The sequence below is a fragment of the Contarinia nasturtii genome, unplaced genomic scaffold, assembly GCF_009176525.2.
Source record: "Contarinia nasturtii isolate CC-2019 unplaced genomic scaffold, AAFC_CNas_1.1 Cnas_scaffold_1101, whole genome shotgun sequence".
Taxonomy (NCBI): Eukaryota; Metazoa; Arthropoda; class Insecta; order Diptera; family Cecidomyiidae; genus Contarinia; species Contarinia nasturtii.
Genome location: NW_022198445.1, coordinates 206,203 through 222,391, shown reverse-complemented (window position 1 = coordinate 222,391; position 16,189 = coordinate 206,203). Strand labels below are relative to the sequence as shown.

Below are 16,189 nucleotides of genomic sequence, written 5' to 3'. Positions count from 1 at the left end.
ATTCACTATGGGGTTCCGTTTTTCTTCCTCTATCTCTGTATGTATACTTTTTCTATAGTACGTTGTTTACTCGATTCAGAGCAATTTTGTTTTGTGTTTTATGTTTTAATTTTCACAGTAAACACGTTAACGTTGAAACTTTTGTCATTGAAGTGATTGCTTTGGAGATGCGTCAGATTGCTCATAAGCAAAAGATTTTCTATATCACTGTCCAAACAAATTGTGAATGAGAAAATGCTTTCAAATTCAACCCCATTGCGTTTCACTTGAAATATAAACAAAAGCTTTCGCATGTAAAACAACATTCCGAAAGGAATTCCTGAGCAATTTAATGAAATTTTAGTTTGTATGCAGAGCAAAAAGTTTGAAAAAGTTCGCCTCAACTTTGATGAATTGCATAAATTTTTGAGTACTTTTGAATCCAACTGTCACATATAATTTAAAATATATAGAGAGAAATACGAATGAGCACCCACCCGTTGTTGAACTAGGCCAAATCATTTATTTGAAATTATCATCTTTCTTCCATCATTGCGAAACAAATTTCAAATGCATGAAACTTCGTTGTACAATTTTTTTTGCCCTCTTCAAACTGTAATACTGTAAATTTGCAAATCAGACGGAGGAGAGCGGGACAGCGATCGAAATAAAAGTTGAATACTTCAGCAATACCGGAAGGAAATTTAAAAATAGAGAAATGATCTTGAATCTACCGAGAGAATTTAAGTCGAATATTTTCCACTTGAAAAGGTTTGCTACTTTACATGTTGCAATTTTATATAAATGCCTTATATTTCTAAAAGATTTACACGATATTTTGACCAAGTAACTTTTCTCGTAACCGTTGTTGCGTACTTTTTCTTCATCACTTCACTCTATTTCATGCCCGTGCAAAATAAGTCAGGCGATTTTATGTGATGTTGGAAAGTAATAAGAGTGACAAATTCAAAGTATTGCATTTTACACGAGGAAAATTGAGTCGAAAATGGGCACCAACAAAACACCACTGTATTTCGTTTGTTGCTTTGTTTTCACATTTTCATTCACTTCTCTGGTGTATCCATTTTGTAATTGACACAATAGAGAATTCTGCTCACTGAACATGAATGCATAGATTTTTTGCGGTTGTATAACATGTGTTTCTTGAAATTTCATCAAGCATGAAACAAGTGTAAAACAGCATTTTCAATGATGTGCCAACGATGCGTTTACATTTTCTTTGAATAATCAGTTATCAAATGTAATGCATACAACAAGTTCGGTTACAATTACCAAAACTGATGTTGACATTGTGGCATTTCAATTAAGAGTGCATCACTTAATGTGGCTGATAAAGAAGAAATCAACTATATTTCCGGCTCAAAAATTTGGGTGTATAAAGAGCATTCTTTGATATATATAAGCTTTTGCATAATATATTTTCGCAATGCTTGCTGATAAAATACCATATATTATCATTCACATTGCAAGGCAACCAATATCAAACAATATCCCAGTAAATACGCCGAAACACCAAAAACACCCATTATTCATGCAGATATTGCAAAATATTCGTGGTACTGAGCTTCTTCTTTGCTAATGCGATAAATGCATATATTTATCGCATTAACATGTAATATTCAACAGATTTTCTCATATATTTTTGCCAGCAGATCAACGATTGTGGTGGTGGTGGTGGCTGCAGCAGCGGCAACGCCAAATTTGCAATGCGCGCGTTCATCTGTATAATAATTTGTAAATATTATATACATGCATGCAGACAGATTGCGTGGAATGCAGACATCACTTTATTAGACAGCATTAACATTTCTGCAAAAAAATATTGGATGCTTACAACAGATTCACATTCATCCGTATGTGTCCTATTATATTTTGTTCAGCGAGAAAAACACACGACGAAAAATACCAAAAGCTGTGTGGCCAGACAAAAAATACAAGCTGTGCACCCATCGAAATACAGATTGCCATTTTCGCATTACATTTAAATTAACCTCTTGAAAACAAATGAAACAAAAATTCCGGGAATGAAAGGAGCATTTCCTTGATATTGATGTAATTAACCTTGCTCCTGCGGCTCCCACCGTCTCAACAGTCTGTATTCGGTTGTGTTCTGTTATACATTTTGTAGCGGGTCAAAAGCTCCATTCTATTAGATTGAAACTTTTACCTGACTTTTCATACAAATGAGAAAGAGAAGGAACAGTGTGCGAAACAAGGAGAAAGTGAAAGAGAAAACGGAATGCTTTTAAAACTTTTAAATGAGATTTGTTGTTTTTCTGTCGATAACAATGCTTGTAAATTGAATTCATCTCATTACGTTGCTTACAAATAATTGTATATACAGCAAAATGCACAGTGCAATTGTGGTCTATTTCCATGCACACAATGTTTTTTTTTTCTTGCCGCAACGAAAACGTTATGATGCTTGAAAATGTTTGTGGTTCACCCATTCATCATTGCAGTGTTAGAATATTGTCAAAAGTTGAATTTAATTGGAAAAAGCCACTATTATAAAGCTCTCATGTTTCTATCTGTTTTGCAACCATAAAACCAAAAGCAAAAATAAAACCCATACCAAAACAAAAACGGAACAAACCGAAACCAAACAATAAAATCCCATGAAATGTTTATAAAATGTAAAACTTCTTCGTTTCCTATTCGGTTGGGCATATCGAGCACACATCCAGGTCAACTGTCATCATCAGTCGAGGTTGTTAATTTCATTTAACAAGTGGCAATGTTATGGATCCTCTTTTTTCACTTTTCCCTGTTAAAATAAAGGAATTCGGTTGTCTTTTTCTATTTTCGACATTCCGAATGGGGACTTTTCAAGTGGCGATGCTTTTGTCTATTTTCCAAACAAGAAAACCAATTCTATGAACAATTGGAATGAAAACAAAAATATGCTGTGTTCGCCACATAAAATATGCACTTTGGCAAGTAACTCGACGTTAATTTTCTAGAGAGCCGGTTTTATCAATTTTCCACTGGCCTGTTCGCATGAATTAACATAAAATGATAATAAAATATGCATTATGGCTACACTTACACAATTCAAAACTCATTCGAGAAAAATAAAACACTGGAAACAGTGTTTACCACACTTTAAAACACATGAAGTGGTAAGCCTTGTTGCACTTTTTGTTTATTTTTTTTTTTTTGCTTCAACTTTTCAACGCAAGTCTATATCATGGCATTTGCATTCGCCACCATTGAAAATATAAATATATATCAACATCCCGAGATTATTCCGGTTATATGACAAAAATATGATGAAAGTAATGGCAACAATAAAAAAGAGCGACAGATGGAATTACAATCATTTAAATATGAAAGATGATTTCAGGAGATGAATATGATGAAGATCTATTCAAAACGGCACATGCACTTACAATTATCATTCGATAGATGGGATGAGAATGTAATCTATTCGAATGTGCCACAAGCGAAACAATGCTAACAATATCACGAAACTAAAGCGAATACACGAAATGAAAGAAACATTGATGAAGAGAAATAAATATACGAAGCGGCATGTACAAACATTTCGGGAATGAGTTGAATTTGAAGAAAGCGGAACGGGAGCAATATAACAACAACAAAATTGAGAAGCATTTTGCAATATTTATGTGGGATTGTCAGTCATAATTTGCGCTTCGAAACACAGTGTTTATTTTTGTCCGACCCCAACATGCAAATGCTGACATTGACAGTTATACTCACAAAATTGGATGGTGGTTTGAATGCTCAATGCATCAACTGTTCGTGTGTTTTTTTTGTGTGTGTTCGATGCATGCACTGTCTGTTTTTTTTATATATATTTTTCGGTGTCTCATTTCTTTTGATGGAATGCAGCTTAATGAATGTTTGCTTTCAGTTGAAATGAAATGCCCCGAAATGGAAAATCCGAAACGAATTGTTATAAGGCCATCAGTTGAAATTGAATGGCGAATATTCAGGTTTATTTTTTTTTTAAATGTTGGTTACCGGATACCATAGTTTTTCCGTTTTTGTAATAAATATGTAGAGCAAAAAAATGAATGAAGAAAAGAGAAAGTGTAAAAGGTAACGATGAAAGAAATATATGTCAAAACAATGCAGAATGTGTTGCAGTGAAACTGCATCTTATTGAAAATGTGCCCGCGTCGTTTGTAGAGACTAAAGAGTAGCGTTGAACAATTAAAAACCGGTTTTAAGCAAGCATTCAAAATTATTTTCATCTAGAGCACACTAATTTTGGAAATTGTCTATTTTAATACCACTTTTCCGTTTGCCACTTGCTTTTGGTTAATTCTTTGTTTATTTATTTTCAGTATGCACAAGAGACACAACACGAAAAAATTTTACGCGGTTTGGCTGTCGGCATTGCATTCACTATGTATGCTCGTTTGGAAGAAGCCGATGCGCTCGTGACGTCTTTAACCACCGATAAGGACCCAGTTTTACGACGATCTGGAATGTATACATTGGCCATGGCATATTGCGGAACTGGCAGCAACAAAGCCATTCGAAAGCTTTTGCATATTGCTGTAAGTATTAAAAATTGCACATCAAAAACGTTCGCAAAATTAAATGGACAACAAGTAATTTCAATTTGAAATGTTGAAAAAAAAAAACAAAAAAAAGTTTGGTAGTTAAAAGCACTGTTTTCTGTTTGCCAAAATTCCCATGAAAATGTCTTAATCTGATGTAGTAACAACATTTCATGTGGAAATTATGATCTTATCTGTTGTCCGTGAAATTGAAGTACATTCATTTTTGGCTCAAGGCAATTTGGCAAGCTTTGATTGCTGTTGAAAGTATATTCGATTTGTTTTTCTGCTTCTGCGAATCCAATTTAAAACTATGGACGGAATGAATAAAATTTTACTTTTCATTTCCTCACCGTTCTCAGGTTTCGGATGTAAACGATGACGTGCGACGTGCTGCTGTGACATCGATCGGTTTCATCTTATTTAGGTGAGTGACATTCAATCCCATTTTCACGGGTTATTACGTGTTGAAAATTTCCAAGAAAGTCACCAAGTTGTCTTTCACGTAATAAGCTCAAAATCATCCCCCCATGTAATTTTTGAATTTTGGGTATTGATTTAATTTAATTTCATACATATGAATTTTGCATGGAAAAATCAAATCACACAGTTTTCTCAAAAGAGAGATACATTTATTTGCTTCGGGAAAAAAATACCCAGAAATCAAGTGACATGGAACGATGAATTATTGTTTGTTTATGAAATAAAAGATATCCCAAAAGGATGTATTAAAAATGACATGAGTCAAAATTGAATGGTCCCTTTTCACTTTTCCAAATGAAAAGCTGTGATTTATATGAAAATATGAAAAAAGTTTTGTTTGATAAAATAACGAATAGGATTTTTGTGGTATTGGTGTTGTCGAACGGCGCCATTAAATGACATTGAGTCTGATATGTATGTACATTTTTTTGAAGAGGAGAATTCTGAAAGAAGAAGAAAAAGAAAGTCAAGTTTTTGCTAAAACAATCGACCCTTTTTCACTGTTATAGATGTCTATTGTTACTTTTTGCCATCGCAACATGCATGTGTATCAAAATGCGTGCTGAGTTCAAGTCAGAATAAAAAAAACTCCTTTTCTGTTTCATACAAGAAAAGGATAAGGAGCGAAAATTATTGGAATATCAAACTAGTAGACAGAAGGTTAAGTAGAAAATTTGCTTCAACAAGATCAAAATAATACGTGCCATTTCCATTGAAATTTCAACATCAAGTAATATAACCGGTGTTACTAACAGAAGCATAAAATAAACAACTGCAAGCGAAATAGAAAAAAAACAACGTTTTTTGGTTAATAGACAAATCAACATGAGAATATGATGTGGCATTATTTGACATAGGTCCTTTTTCGACTTTTTTTTATTTTATTTACCCCTTGAATTCCAAAGAATCCAATAAAATGAAATAAAATGAACTTGAGTTTCGAGTTCTGACGAAAAAAATGGCAAGATTCCTATTTTTTGCTGTAATTGGTGAAGAGAGTAATGATAGCAGTACTTTCTACGAGATAAAAAAGGAGTGACATTTTAAAATCATTGTACATCAATGTACACAGTGACATACCTAATTGAACGTTTATTCTCTGCCTTAGGGTGACTTTTTTCCCTTTCATCGATGATTTGTTTTAATTGGCAATTTACCGCAGGTATTTTCTCTTAAAAACCACAACAAGCATGACAAAGAACTGTTCGATCTGAAACACTTGACCGAAATTCAAGCAACAGTTTTTTTCTTTTCATGGTGGACCAATGGTTGTCTGATTAAAAGGTTCTAAATAAATTTCACTTTCAAACACGTTTTCGCTCAGGGCTATTTTCATTATACATTCGATGTATCAATTTCAAGGATAAAGCCCGAGAAAATGCAGAGAAAATAAATAGACGAACTTCGTTTCTCCTTAAAATGAGAATCAATGGTATGAAAATGGAGTATACCAATATTTTTTGAAATTCAATATGATTCGTTTTTTTCCTTAATAAATACATTATACTGTTTCATGTTTTGAATATAAAATGACAATATATTTTTTCGATGAAATATTGAAAAATGTTATATGGGTGATTGGACCATGGGCTGCAACAAAAAAAAGCAGTTGCACTCATGCAAACAATCTATCCGGATGGTCATCATTGAACATGTCCCAAATATCTCTGGGAACATGAGTCGGCAAAATGTCAAATAAAAAGCATATAAAATACTCGTTTGATAGGTATTTCATGGAATGTCTTTTATTTGCATTCGCTTCATTGTGCAAAATGACAATAACCGAGTCTTTTTTTCGCTGAAAACAATTGTGCTGCCACATTTATTGATCCAGAATTGTTGCGTTATAAAGAGATGAGAACAGTTTTTGGCACGTCAAAAAAACGAAAACCTGTACATCCATTTGCATGCATATTGAACACGATGAAATATACAATGAAATGAATTTGAGTATTTTATTTGCATAAAGATTCTTCGCCATCAGATCAAAAGAGACTATTTTTGCATATGAAACACTTTGCAACGGATTGAACGTACTTTTGTGAATTTAAATGAAATTATTGCGTTTGACGTAGCAACAACAATAGAGAGTTCATGAATGAAAATTGGTTTTGTTTCAATTTAATTTGGCGAACGGTTTTGTGTGTGTGTATTTCTTTCTCTCTCTCTCTCTCATTTGATGAATAATTTATCGTTCCAATGTTTCGATTGTGTCCTTTATTTTTTTTTGGATTTGATACGAAACAATTGGGTTGATCACCTGTTCTCCATTTTTCTTTGTTTTCTTTCCTCCCATCTCTTGCTTGTATCGATCGAAAATCAAATTAAATGGAATCGAATTTTGTGCTCTGAACAAGCAATTAAGGCCACAAATAAGATGACATTTTTTTGATACTTTTCTATGTGAATCAACATGGCGTTTTTACTTCGAATCGTCGTGGGGATGTAGACTCAATTTCCTTTTAAAAAAGCGGAAAAATATTTACGAAAAAATTTCCAAAGCGTGGGAAACTCATTTTGCCGAGTAAGCATTACGAAAAAAAGGAGACCCGTTACTCTTCGGTAGTAAAAATGTTGAAAGCATTCAAGCTGAAAGGTCAACAAAATAATCTCTTTTTTTTTTAACTGTATTCGACCCTTTGATTTCCACTGTGGTTTTCCACCATTCGCTATAGTGTTTTATTTGCTTCTGCATTCGTTTTCAACTTTTCAATTGAAGTTCACAAATGGAAACATTATGCATCGAATAAACGTTTTTCACATAAAATATACACTTAACAATGTAGGCAGTCATTGGGCGCATTCATCTTTCATTCTAATGCGATTGCATGTTCAATTGATTTCCAGCAGATTTAAGCTTTAAGCCAAATGATTTAGATGATTGTTTCCCATTAGTTTCCGCCAATATCGATTATGGAACGATTTTACACACTTATCACAAAACGTTCTGAAGGGACATTTCTCTTCGATAACAATTTAACCATCAAAATGTCACATTAATTTACTAATTTATTTTTTGACTTGGCGTTCGATAGTATGCAATTTTCTTATTGTTGGTCATGACAATGGAAATGTTAGGTTGACAAAATTGATGAAAAAAGCATCATTTAAGCGTGTCCCTTTTCCTTTGAAACATCGATTTCAATTTTCATGGACCGCCAAATTTAATGGCAACCAAAATGTGATTACGATACGTCATTGTATGTGACTATGCCTTGCTTTTTCATAACACCCATTTAAAAAGATTAACGCGCCGGTATGAGTGTCCAAGTCACCGAAAATATGTATAAAACATAGCTGGGGAGACAGGGAGAGGGAGATTATCCCTCCTGATGCATCATTTTTGCGTTACCCCTTTACAAAATTCATGATTTTGGATAGAATATTTCTCATTTTGCTAGGGTTTTTGGATCATAGATGAAATTTTCCTATTTTGCTAGGAGTTTTTGAGAAAATTAACCCCCCAATCCCCCCCTGAATTTTTCAGTCTGCCCAGCTATCCGATAGAATCAAAACCATCAACGAAGTTAAAGCGGGATAATTCAATTTTCTGGTGATGGTTTTAATTATAGCCATTAGGTACATGATGAACACCCTGATCTGAAAAAAATATGAGACGCTACGTAAATCGACTTATTCGGAATATTATTGATTGCGCCAACACTTTGAAAATTCGATCGCAAATAAAGTGACACGAACACACATTCACAATTATGAAGCGTAATTAATTAAAATTGAATGTGAAATGTGGCAGCATTATTTCGATGCGGTTGATAACATTAATTTTGTGTATTTCGATTTGATTAATTTCTTTCGGCTTGTTTACGATCGTCATAAGTTTAGTTGTGTTTGAAAATAGATTAGCAAACATACATACATAATATTTGGTATGAAAATAAAGAACAACAAACCGAAATTCCACTTTGAGTTCGTTTTTTTTAATTATCAGGGTCATGAAGCATAACGTGTAGACAAAATGAAAATGAAGACATCATTAATACACATTTTAATTGATTATTCCATAAATTTATTATCTTCATGTTCCATATAATCTTCAATCAATCTATTTTATTTAGTCCAACCTATTGCATATTGAATCTTTTGGACATCAACGTACAAAATACTCCAACAATCACATACTTTACATAAATATTCATGATCAATTATTGTACAAAAGAATCTGGTAATACAATACGATGGATGTGTACGGAAAAATGGTTGAATTTTTCCGCTTTCAATTTCAGTGTCTGCGCGTTTCCATTTGCTATCTCATGGTAACTGGATGAAACCAAAGACAAAGAGAAAAAAAATCTATGGCCCGTTGAACATAATGTCGACATGATAAAACCGATTCGCTTGGCACATCAAGGCTATTAAATATGAATTATGTTGCCGATAACAAAGCCAAGCCGAGCAAAAGTATTCGCAGATTTGGCTTGAAATGAAATCGAGTCAAAGGCCAGAAGTAAATCTCTTTCGTAATTTCGACTCCATTTCGATTATTTACTCAAAGCTGGTGACACATCCACATTTATTTATGTTGTGACATCGGAAATTCGAATGAACAGCTGGCACCGACATTTGGTGTGGATTCAGCCGATATTCACGCATAAATTTATTATAAATTTTGCAAAACACACATAATTACTTACTGGTTAGTATGTACGAATGAGCATGTGAGATTATGCGTGACATATAGCAAAGTCAAAACTGTCTGGGGCACCGATAAATTTATTCAATCTCAAATTAGAAACTCCATTTGTTTTAATAAGTAAAATAAATGATAAATTCGTGTACGATAGGTACGAATTTCGATTGAAACAAAAAGTCATTCCAAAATTTAACTTGCATAATTGGTACTTACATCAGTAATACACGTTTTTCATTCGTATTTTATTCATTGCAATCAGCCGCCGAAATGATTCTTATAATAGGATTTTGCTCGTTGTAACTCAATCATGCTGATTGATCCTGGGAAAACAAAAGAATCGACCCAGAGTAGAATGCATGTGAATGTTATTTTCTTCTTCATTTTGGCATGCACAATCGCAAAATAATCGCATTGAAAATGTGCCTTTGAACTTTTGAATTACAGTAGTTTAACGTAATATAATCATCACGTTGCGCGGCTTTTGATGAATACAGTGGAAAAACCAAACTGTAAAATTATTATCAAAGCCAGTCAGCAAAAAAAAAGAAAACTGGAACTCTGCTGTTTCGCCACGCAGTGAATGCGACTGTGTAAATGTTGACAATTCTCCCGAACCATGAATCCTGATCGGCGTAGCCAGTTTTCTAACAAACATAAACGTTCAAATATACGGCAAATCAATCGCCGTCGAACAATATATGCCGATATATCAAAGCATTTATTGCAAATTCAAAACGGATTTGAATGGAGTCACAAGCGTGAGCAAACGATGAAAGCTTTCAAATTCAAATGCTCGTAAATATTGATAAGCATTTGTGACAGGAGGAAGAAACTATATATGTGATACGCCACGTGCAGTATCATCGATGAATATTGAAAATCAATTTTCTCGTTTTCGAAAATCCATTTGGAATTTTCTTGAATTCACTTTGGAGCGAACGACACAATAAAAAATATATACACAGTAAGAAAATATCAGCCGACGCTATACGCAAAACCGACTGGTACGTGCGCTCATACGTTTTTACATCTTTTACATCTAGTGACCATACGATTTTTCGACTGATTCGTTACTCTTTGTGCGTATCTTCGCACAGTCGAAAAATCGTATGGTAATAGATGTAAAAGATGTAAAAACGTATGAGCGCACGTACCAGTCGGTTTTGCGTATGGCGTCGGCTGATATTTTCTTTCTGTGTATTGATCCCGAATAAGAGAAAAGATGATAACACCCCATAACGCATACCGATTGCGACTAATAATAACAATTTTTGTTATACCGAAGAGAGAAATATTCGATCGATACCAAACAGAATGTTGTGGTAGTGATAGCATATCCGAGACATCAGAAGTAGTTATGCTTGGATCGTTTGTCAACATTGACAAAAAGTTTTGTGTGTATGATGGGTGCACCGAAAACCGAATAAAACATGAATTAGCTGCATCGTGTGCATTGAAAGTGACCACACGGTGAGCCCACTGACAAACGTCTTCGTACAGTAACGCCACAAACGATAATAGACGGTGACGCGTTTTAAAGCGGCGTTTTAACACTCTTGTCTTACAGAGTATACTACGATTTAACGTTGTGCGTGAATCTACCCTCACTTGCTTTCTATATCACCTGTATATTTTTTTTGAGCTTCACGTTCCGAGCGACATCTCTATGTGCTTGGCATTGAACTCGCGATCCAAACGAGCACCAAAGGCAATTAAAACATTTTTTTTTTTGGTGCGAAAAAGTCAAAAATGTCAACTGATTTTGTGTGAAGAAAAACCATGTGATATGCAACGTCCTCGCAGTTAATTTCGATGACACAAACTGTGCAAAGTAATTTCAATTTATTTTCCATCACAAATTCACCAAATACAAATTATAAATCGGTTTTTGTTCAATTTACACGGTATATCTTTATCGAGCGTAAAATGACAGACGTCACAACAAATGATTCCGTATTCAAACTTCAAACAACTAACATTCTACACAAACTTTTTGTTCTAATTTTCATGAGCACATAGAGATGGCGCCATCATGCAGTTTTTTACATTATTTGCCATTGTAAGTGATGGTAGGCGTGAATGCGTTTTCACATCTGACTGCTTAGTTGTACTTGTTGAACGTCGAAACGATTGTGGCGCTAGTGTACGTAAACAATCATCTAAAATTATATGTACTTCTATATAATGCGCTCACTGTGTGGAAAGTGACAGTGAAAAATTGATCGAAATGCATTTGTGTGCATTCATACACTACGGTGCAAATGTATGCGCATAGAAACTTTAGAAAGTGCTGGCAATTGTGCAGTCAACCTGAATTCAAGCATTTCACATCAGACATTATGTACTAGAAAGTTCAAAGGAAAAATTTAAAAATGGATGTTTCATATAGACACCCAATGAGAGGATGTGAAGACTTCAAGTCTCTTTGAGCCGACGGTGGCGCACCGAATTTCAAAGGGGACGTCAATGTTATTTTACAACTCAAATCGAAACTAAACAGCGCGCCAATTTTAAAATTTGCTGTCATTTCCTCCCATTGTAGACACCATTGAAAGCGTTCATTTTACTAATAGCAGTGACAAAGATGTTTTTGCTTGAAATTCATTCTGCTTATAAATTGTTGAATTATCTACTTGAAGCCAACTCTCTCGTATTTAATTCTTCTTTTCGCACTCTCCATTATGGGTAATGGGTTCTGTGCGGTGAAGTAGATTTTAGTTGATATAGCTTTTTGTGTGGTTTATTGCTTACATTGCTTTCATTTTGGTTTTAATTTATTTACTCTATACTCAAAATGTTTATCTTTTTACTTTCAACATATTTAATGCATTTTGCATATAGTTTTCCGATTTACGTTTGTCTATCTGAATGATAACGAAAATGGTTTTGGGAAAAAGTAAAATACCGTGATGCAGTCGAAGCGAGAAATATATACTGTCATTTATTTAGATAAAATCATTTCATCATTTTAATGTATTTAAAACTGGAATTTCTGATCCGACACACTTCACATAATACATTAAAAGTGTAAAGCTAAACATAGAAAATGCGTCCGATTTGATAAAATATTATTCGAATAAAAGGCTCGGCTTTAATGGCAAACCTATTTTGTATTTTCTGTGAAACAAGAGTACATTGTGTACAAATTTATCGTACACATAATTTATCTATTATTGATGTCAAAACCAATCGTTGCATTCATTCCCTTAGTTTGCAGTTTGCGCATGCATTCAATTTGCTCGTACATTCCGAAATGAACAAAGGAAAACACAAAAAAAATCTGTTTTCAATGTTACAGACCTTGACGCATGTTATCAATGTCGATGCGGAAATTGCATGAATTTTGTCATTTGATAATTAAAACAAATCCCACAACTTCACAACCTTGAAAAATGTTGTGGCATTAATTGAATAGAAAAGAACATTTTTTTATCCATCGGATCCACACTAACTTTACCTTCTAATTAGTAGAAAATTTTAACGATGCAATTATGAGTTTCAAATCGTCACCATACAATGTAACATTCTGAAATCAGTGAGTCTGTTCTCTTTTTTGCATATAAGTCTCATTTCTGTTTGGCACATTTCCAACAATCCGACTAATTTTCTCAGTTCATGGAAATCAAATAAGCAAAATGTGAATGTTGCCAGAGCAACAGATTTCATGTTTTCAACATTGATGAAATCAAATAAATCAGCTTTTTGGTAAAATTTTCAACATTAATCTCATCATTGAAGTGAAATTTTTGGTGCCAGTTCCGGGACGAGAAGTTTAAGAATAGAGAAAAACGGAAGGGGACAGAAAGGAAGAGCAGTGAAGTAAAGCAGTTTGCATGGATTTTTGGTTGTAAGACCTGGATAATATTATTACTAAGTCGAGTGAAGATAATTAGATATTTTTCGTGAAACGTATTTATTTTGCTTCTTTACTGTGTTTGTGTGTGGTTGTGTGTGTGTGTACAATAAGTTGGCATATAAGATTATGTAGAGCAAAGTTTGGATGCATGGCACAGCCGTTTGGTGTTGACTTCACGATGATAAACAAACAACAATATGGTTTTGACGTGTCAACAGATTTATATATAATTAAATAGCATTAATCTTTTGTTTTGGAAGGGATTTTCATGGGCCATATCATCAGCACTAATTAGTTTATCCGATTCATACCCCAAATTGTTGTTTTCCTAGGTGGTAATTTCCCGTCAACGTTTTCCTATTGCAAATAGCACCATCAAATCTGACCAACTTATCCTTAAATTGTACGTTCAACATCTATGAAAACATTAAATTAAAGTTATTCGTACACCGACCGAACCGCAAGACGGTCATTTTTTAAAAAGCAGCAGAATTTTTCTTTCTATTTTTATATATATTTGTGTATATGTGAAAGATCTCATGTCTAGTCGCTGAAATTGTAATAAAATAAGACAAACATGAAGATTCGTTGATGTGTGTGTGGTAAAAAAAATCATGTTATCACAAAAATGTCATTATTGTCGTTCATTTTGGCAGCAAAAAAACCACCATGTTCTTAGACTGAAAGCAAATAAAACTCGAAATTGTATGACAAATGATAATCGAATGGTTTTCGTACACACACGCATGTGAGAAGGTAAAGTGAAAGATAACATTGGGTATAAATGTCGAAAAACATTTCATGATTGCATGCAAAACAGTTTTAAATACACGCAAGTATTACAGTGAACAAAATTTTGAAGAACATAGAGAAAAAACGCAGATTTTCGCTTGCTTCTGTTTGTTGTCGCTGTTGTCATAGGTCGTGCCCAATCAAGCACCGCTGTCTACAAAGTTTGATCTCCATCTATGCATGCGTTTTTTTCTCTCGCATCCTCATTTACGTTTCATTTTTTGGTTCGTGTTATCTTTATCATTTGTTTTCGGTTGCGTGTTGCATACCACTTCTTTATTTTGTACAAATTTCCTTTCATTTGACGTGTGTTTGTTAAATTAAGAAGCTGTTTGAGTGTCTAAGAGCTTTTTCATTTCGTAGGTAATCAAATATTTACATTTTTGCGTTCCTTTTTTAAGCGACCGTTTACATTTGAATTCACACGAATGTGGAACGCTCTTGTCAAGCGGTACGACACAAACTAAAATCAATTTGTCGGTAAACAACATAATAATAGTAATAATAAAACGAAATCATATACAATAAGGTCAAAATGTTATGAATCAATTTAGCACGTATCACCGGGCCACTCGGCACCGCTTCTATTGGATTTGATGGAAATAATTTCCAAGAAGAAATTCATCGACGAATATTGTTTGTTTGAAACATGTCGATTTTTGTTTGTGACTGTTATCATTAGTTTTGACACAAGTCTGAAGCCCCGTGTATGCTAGGGTGTGTTTTTCTCCACGTCTCGTATGGTTCATCGAACCAAGGCGACTGGCATGTCTGCATTTATTTAATAAATGCGTCGCTTCATTGAATCCTTTCTTAATTCCTGCACAGTAAAAATATTTCGGAAATGTTGTTTACGCCATTCATGCATGTTTACAGACATTCTGACAAGATGATCCCTTTTTTTAGGACTTCTGCTTTAATGAATTGGACTTTGTCATCGAATTCATTGGGTTTTAAACGTATAATATTGAATTCAATGGAAATATTTCAACAACGAATTGGAATAAATAAAATCGATTAAATAATACATTAATTCAACAAGATTTACGCAAATTATTAAAATATCATTTCTCTTTTGTTTGCAGGTAAGCATGTTTGTTGTTTTATACTGAACATATGTAAAGGATATCAAAAGGTAACATTTGTTTGATTCAATTTGTTATTCTGTCATTGTGTATGCATACTTCGGGCAAAAAACGAAAAAATAAAAAGTTGGATAGTCATGCACGTTTTTTGCCAAAATGGAATCAAATTATTTGCGAAACAATTTGACACATAAAACTATGAGTGTCAGTAAATTAATGATTAATCTTGAACTAATCGCTGTATTACATCCAATGCGACATATTGATTATCATTATTCTAACAATATCATTTCAGAGAGGGAAAGACAAAAGCCGCAATACCAAATTGATAAATGGCAATGAAATCATTAATTATCTTGCAACAATGCGCGTTATTTATCATCTAAATTCCATTAATGATTGTTCCATTTCACTGTACAATATTTATGCTCTGCTGAAAGTGTTCATTGCATTTGTCATTCACAATCGTTCACCACTTTTTCTCTTGTTTCAAACATGCTTAAATGGATTCTTTACTATTTTTGTTCTCGCTTTTATGCTCGCATTTACAATTTATTTTTAGTTTGCTTATGCTTCATCGTGCATTTTTTTCTTCTTCTTTCATTGAAAATCAATTGAGCGTATTTTCCATCTCTTCCGTTTCATTTATTCCAAAATGTTGGTTTTGATTTGAGTTGATTTCATTTTATGTATATTATTATGATCGATAAAATATTTATGAATCAATATTACATCATTTTATTATTGTCCGATTATAATGGCTATTATAAGGAATTTTATGCGATCGCTT

The 16,189-nt window shown here is 33.6% G+C and overlaps 1 protein-coding gene across 1 annotated transcript in view; it reads left to right on the top strand.

Annotated features, from left to right (window-relative positions):
- Nucleotides 1-16,189, top strand: part of LOC116344667 (26S proteasome non-ATPase regulatory subunit 1) — a 64,785-nt gene that overhangs the window by 3,896 nt on the left and 44,700 nt on the right. The window contains exons 6-7 of the mRNA XM_031773311.1: nt 4,314-4,529; nt 4,895-4,959. Coding sequence (XP_031629171.1) covers nt 4,314-4,529; nt 4,895-4,959 — 281 coding nt within the window. The remainder of the gene's footprint in view (nt 1-4,313; nt 4,530-4,894; nt 4,960-16,189) is intronic.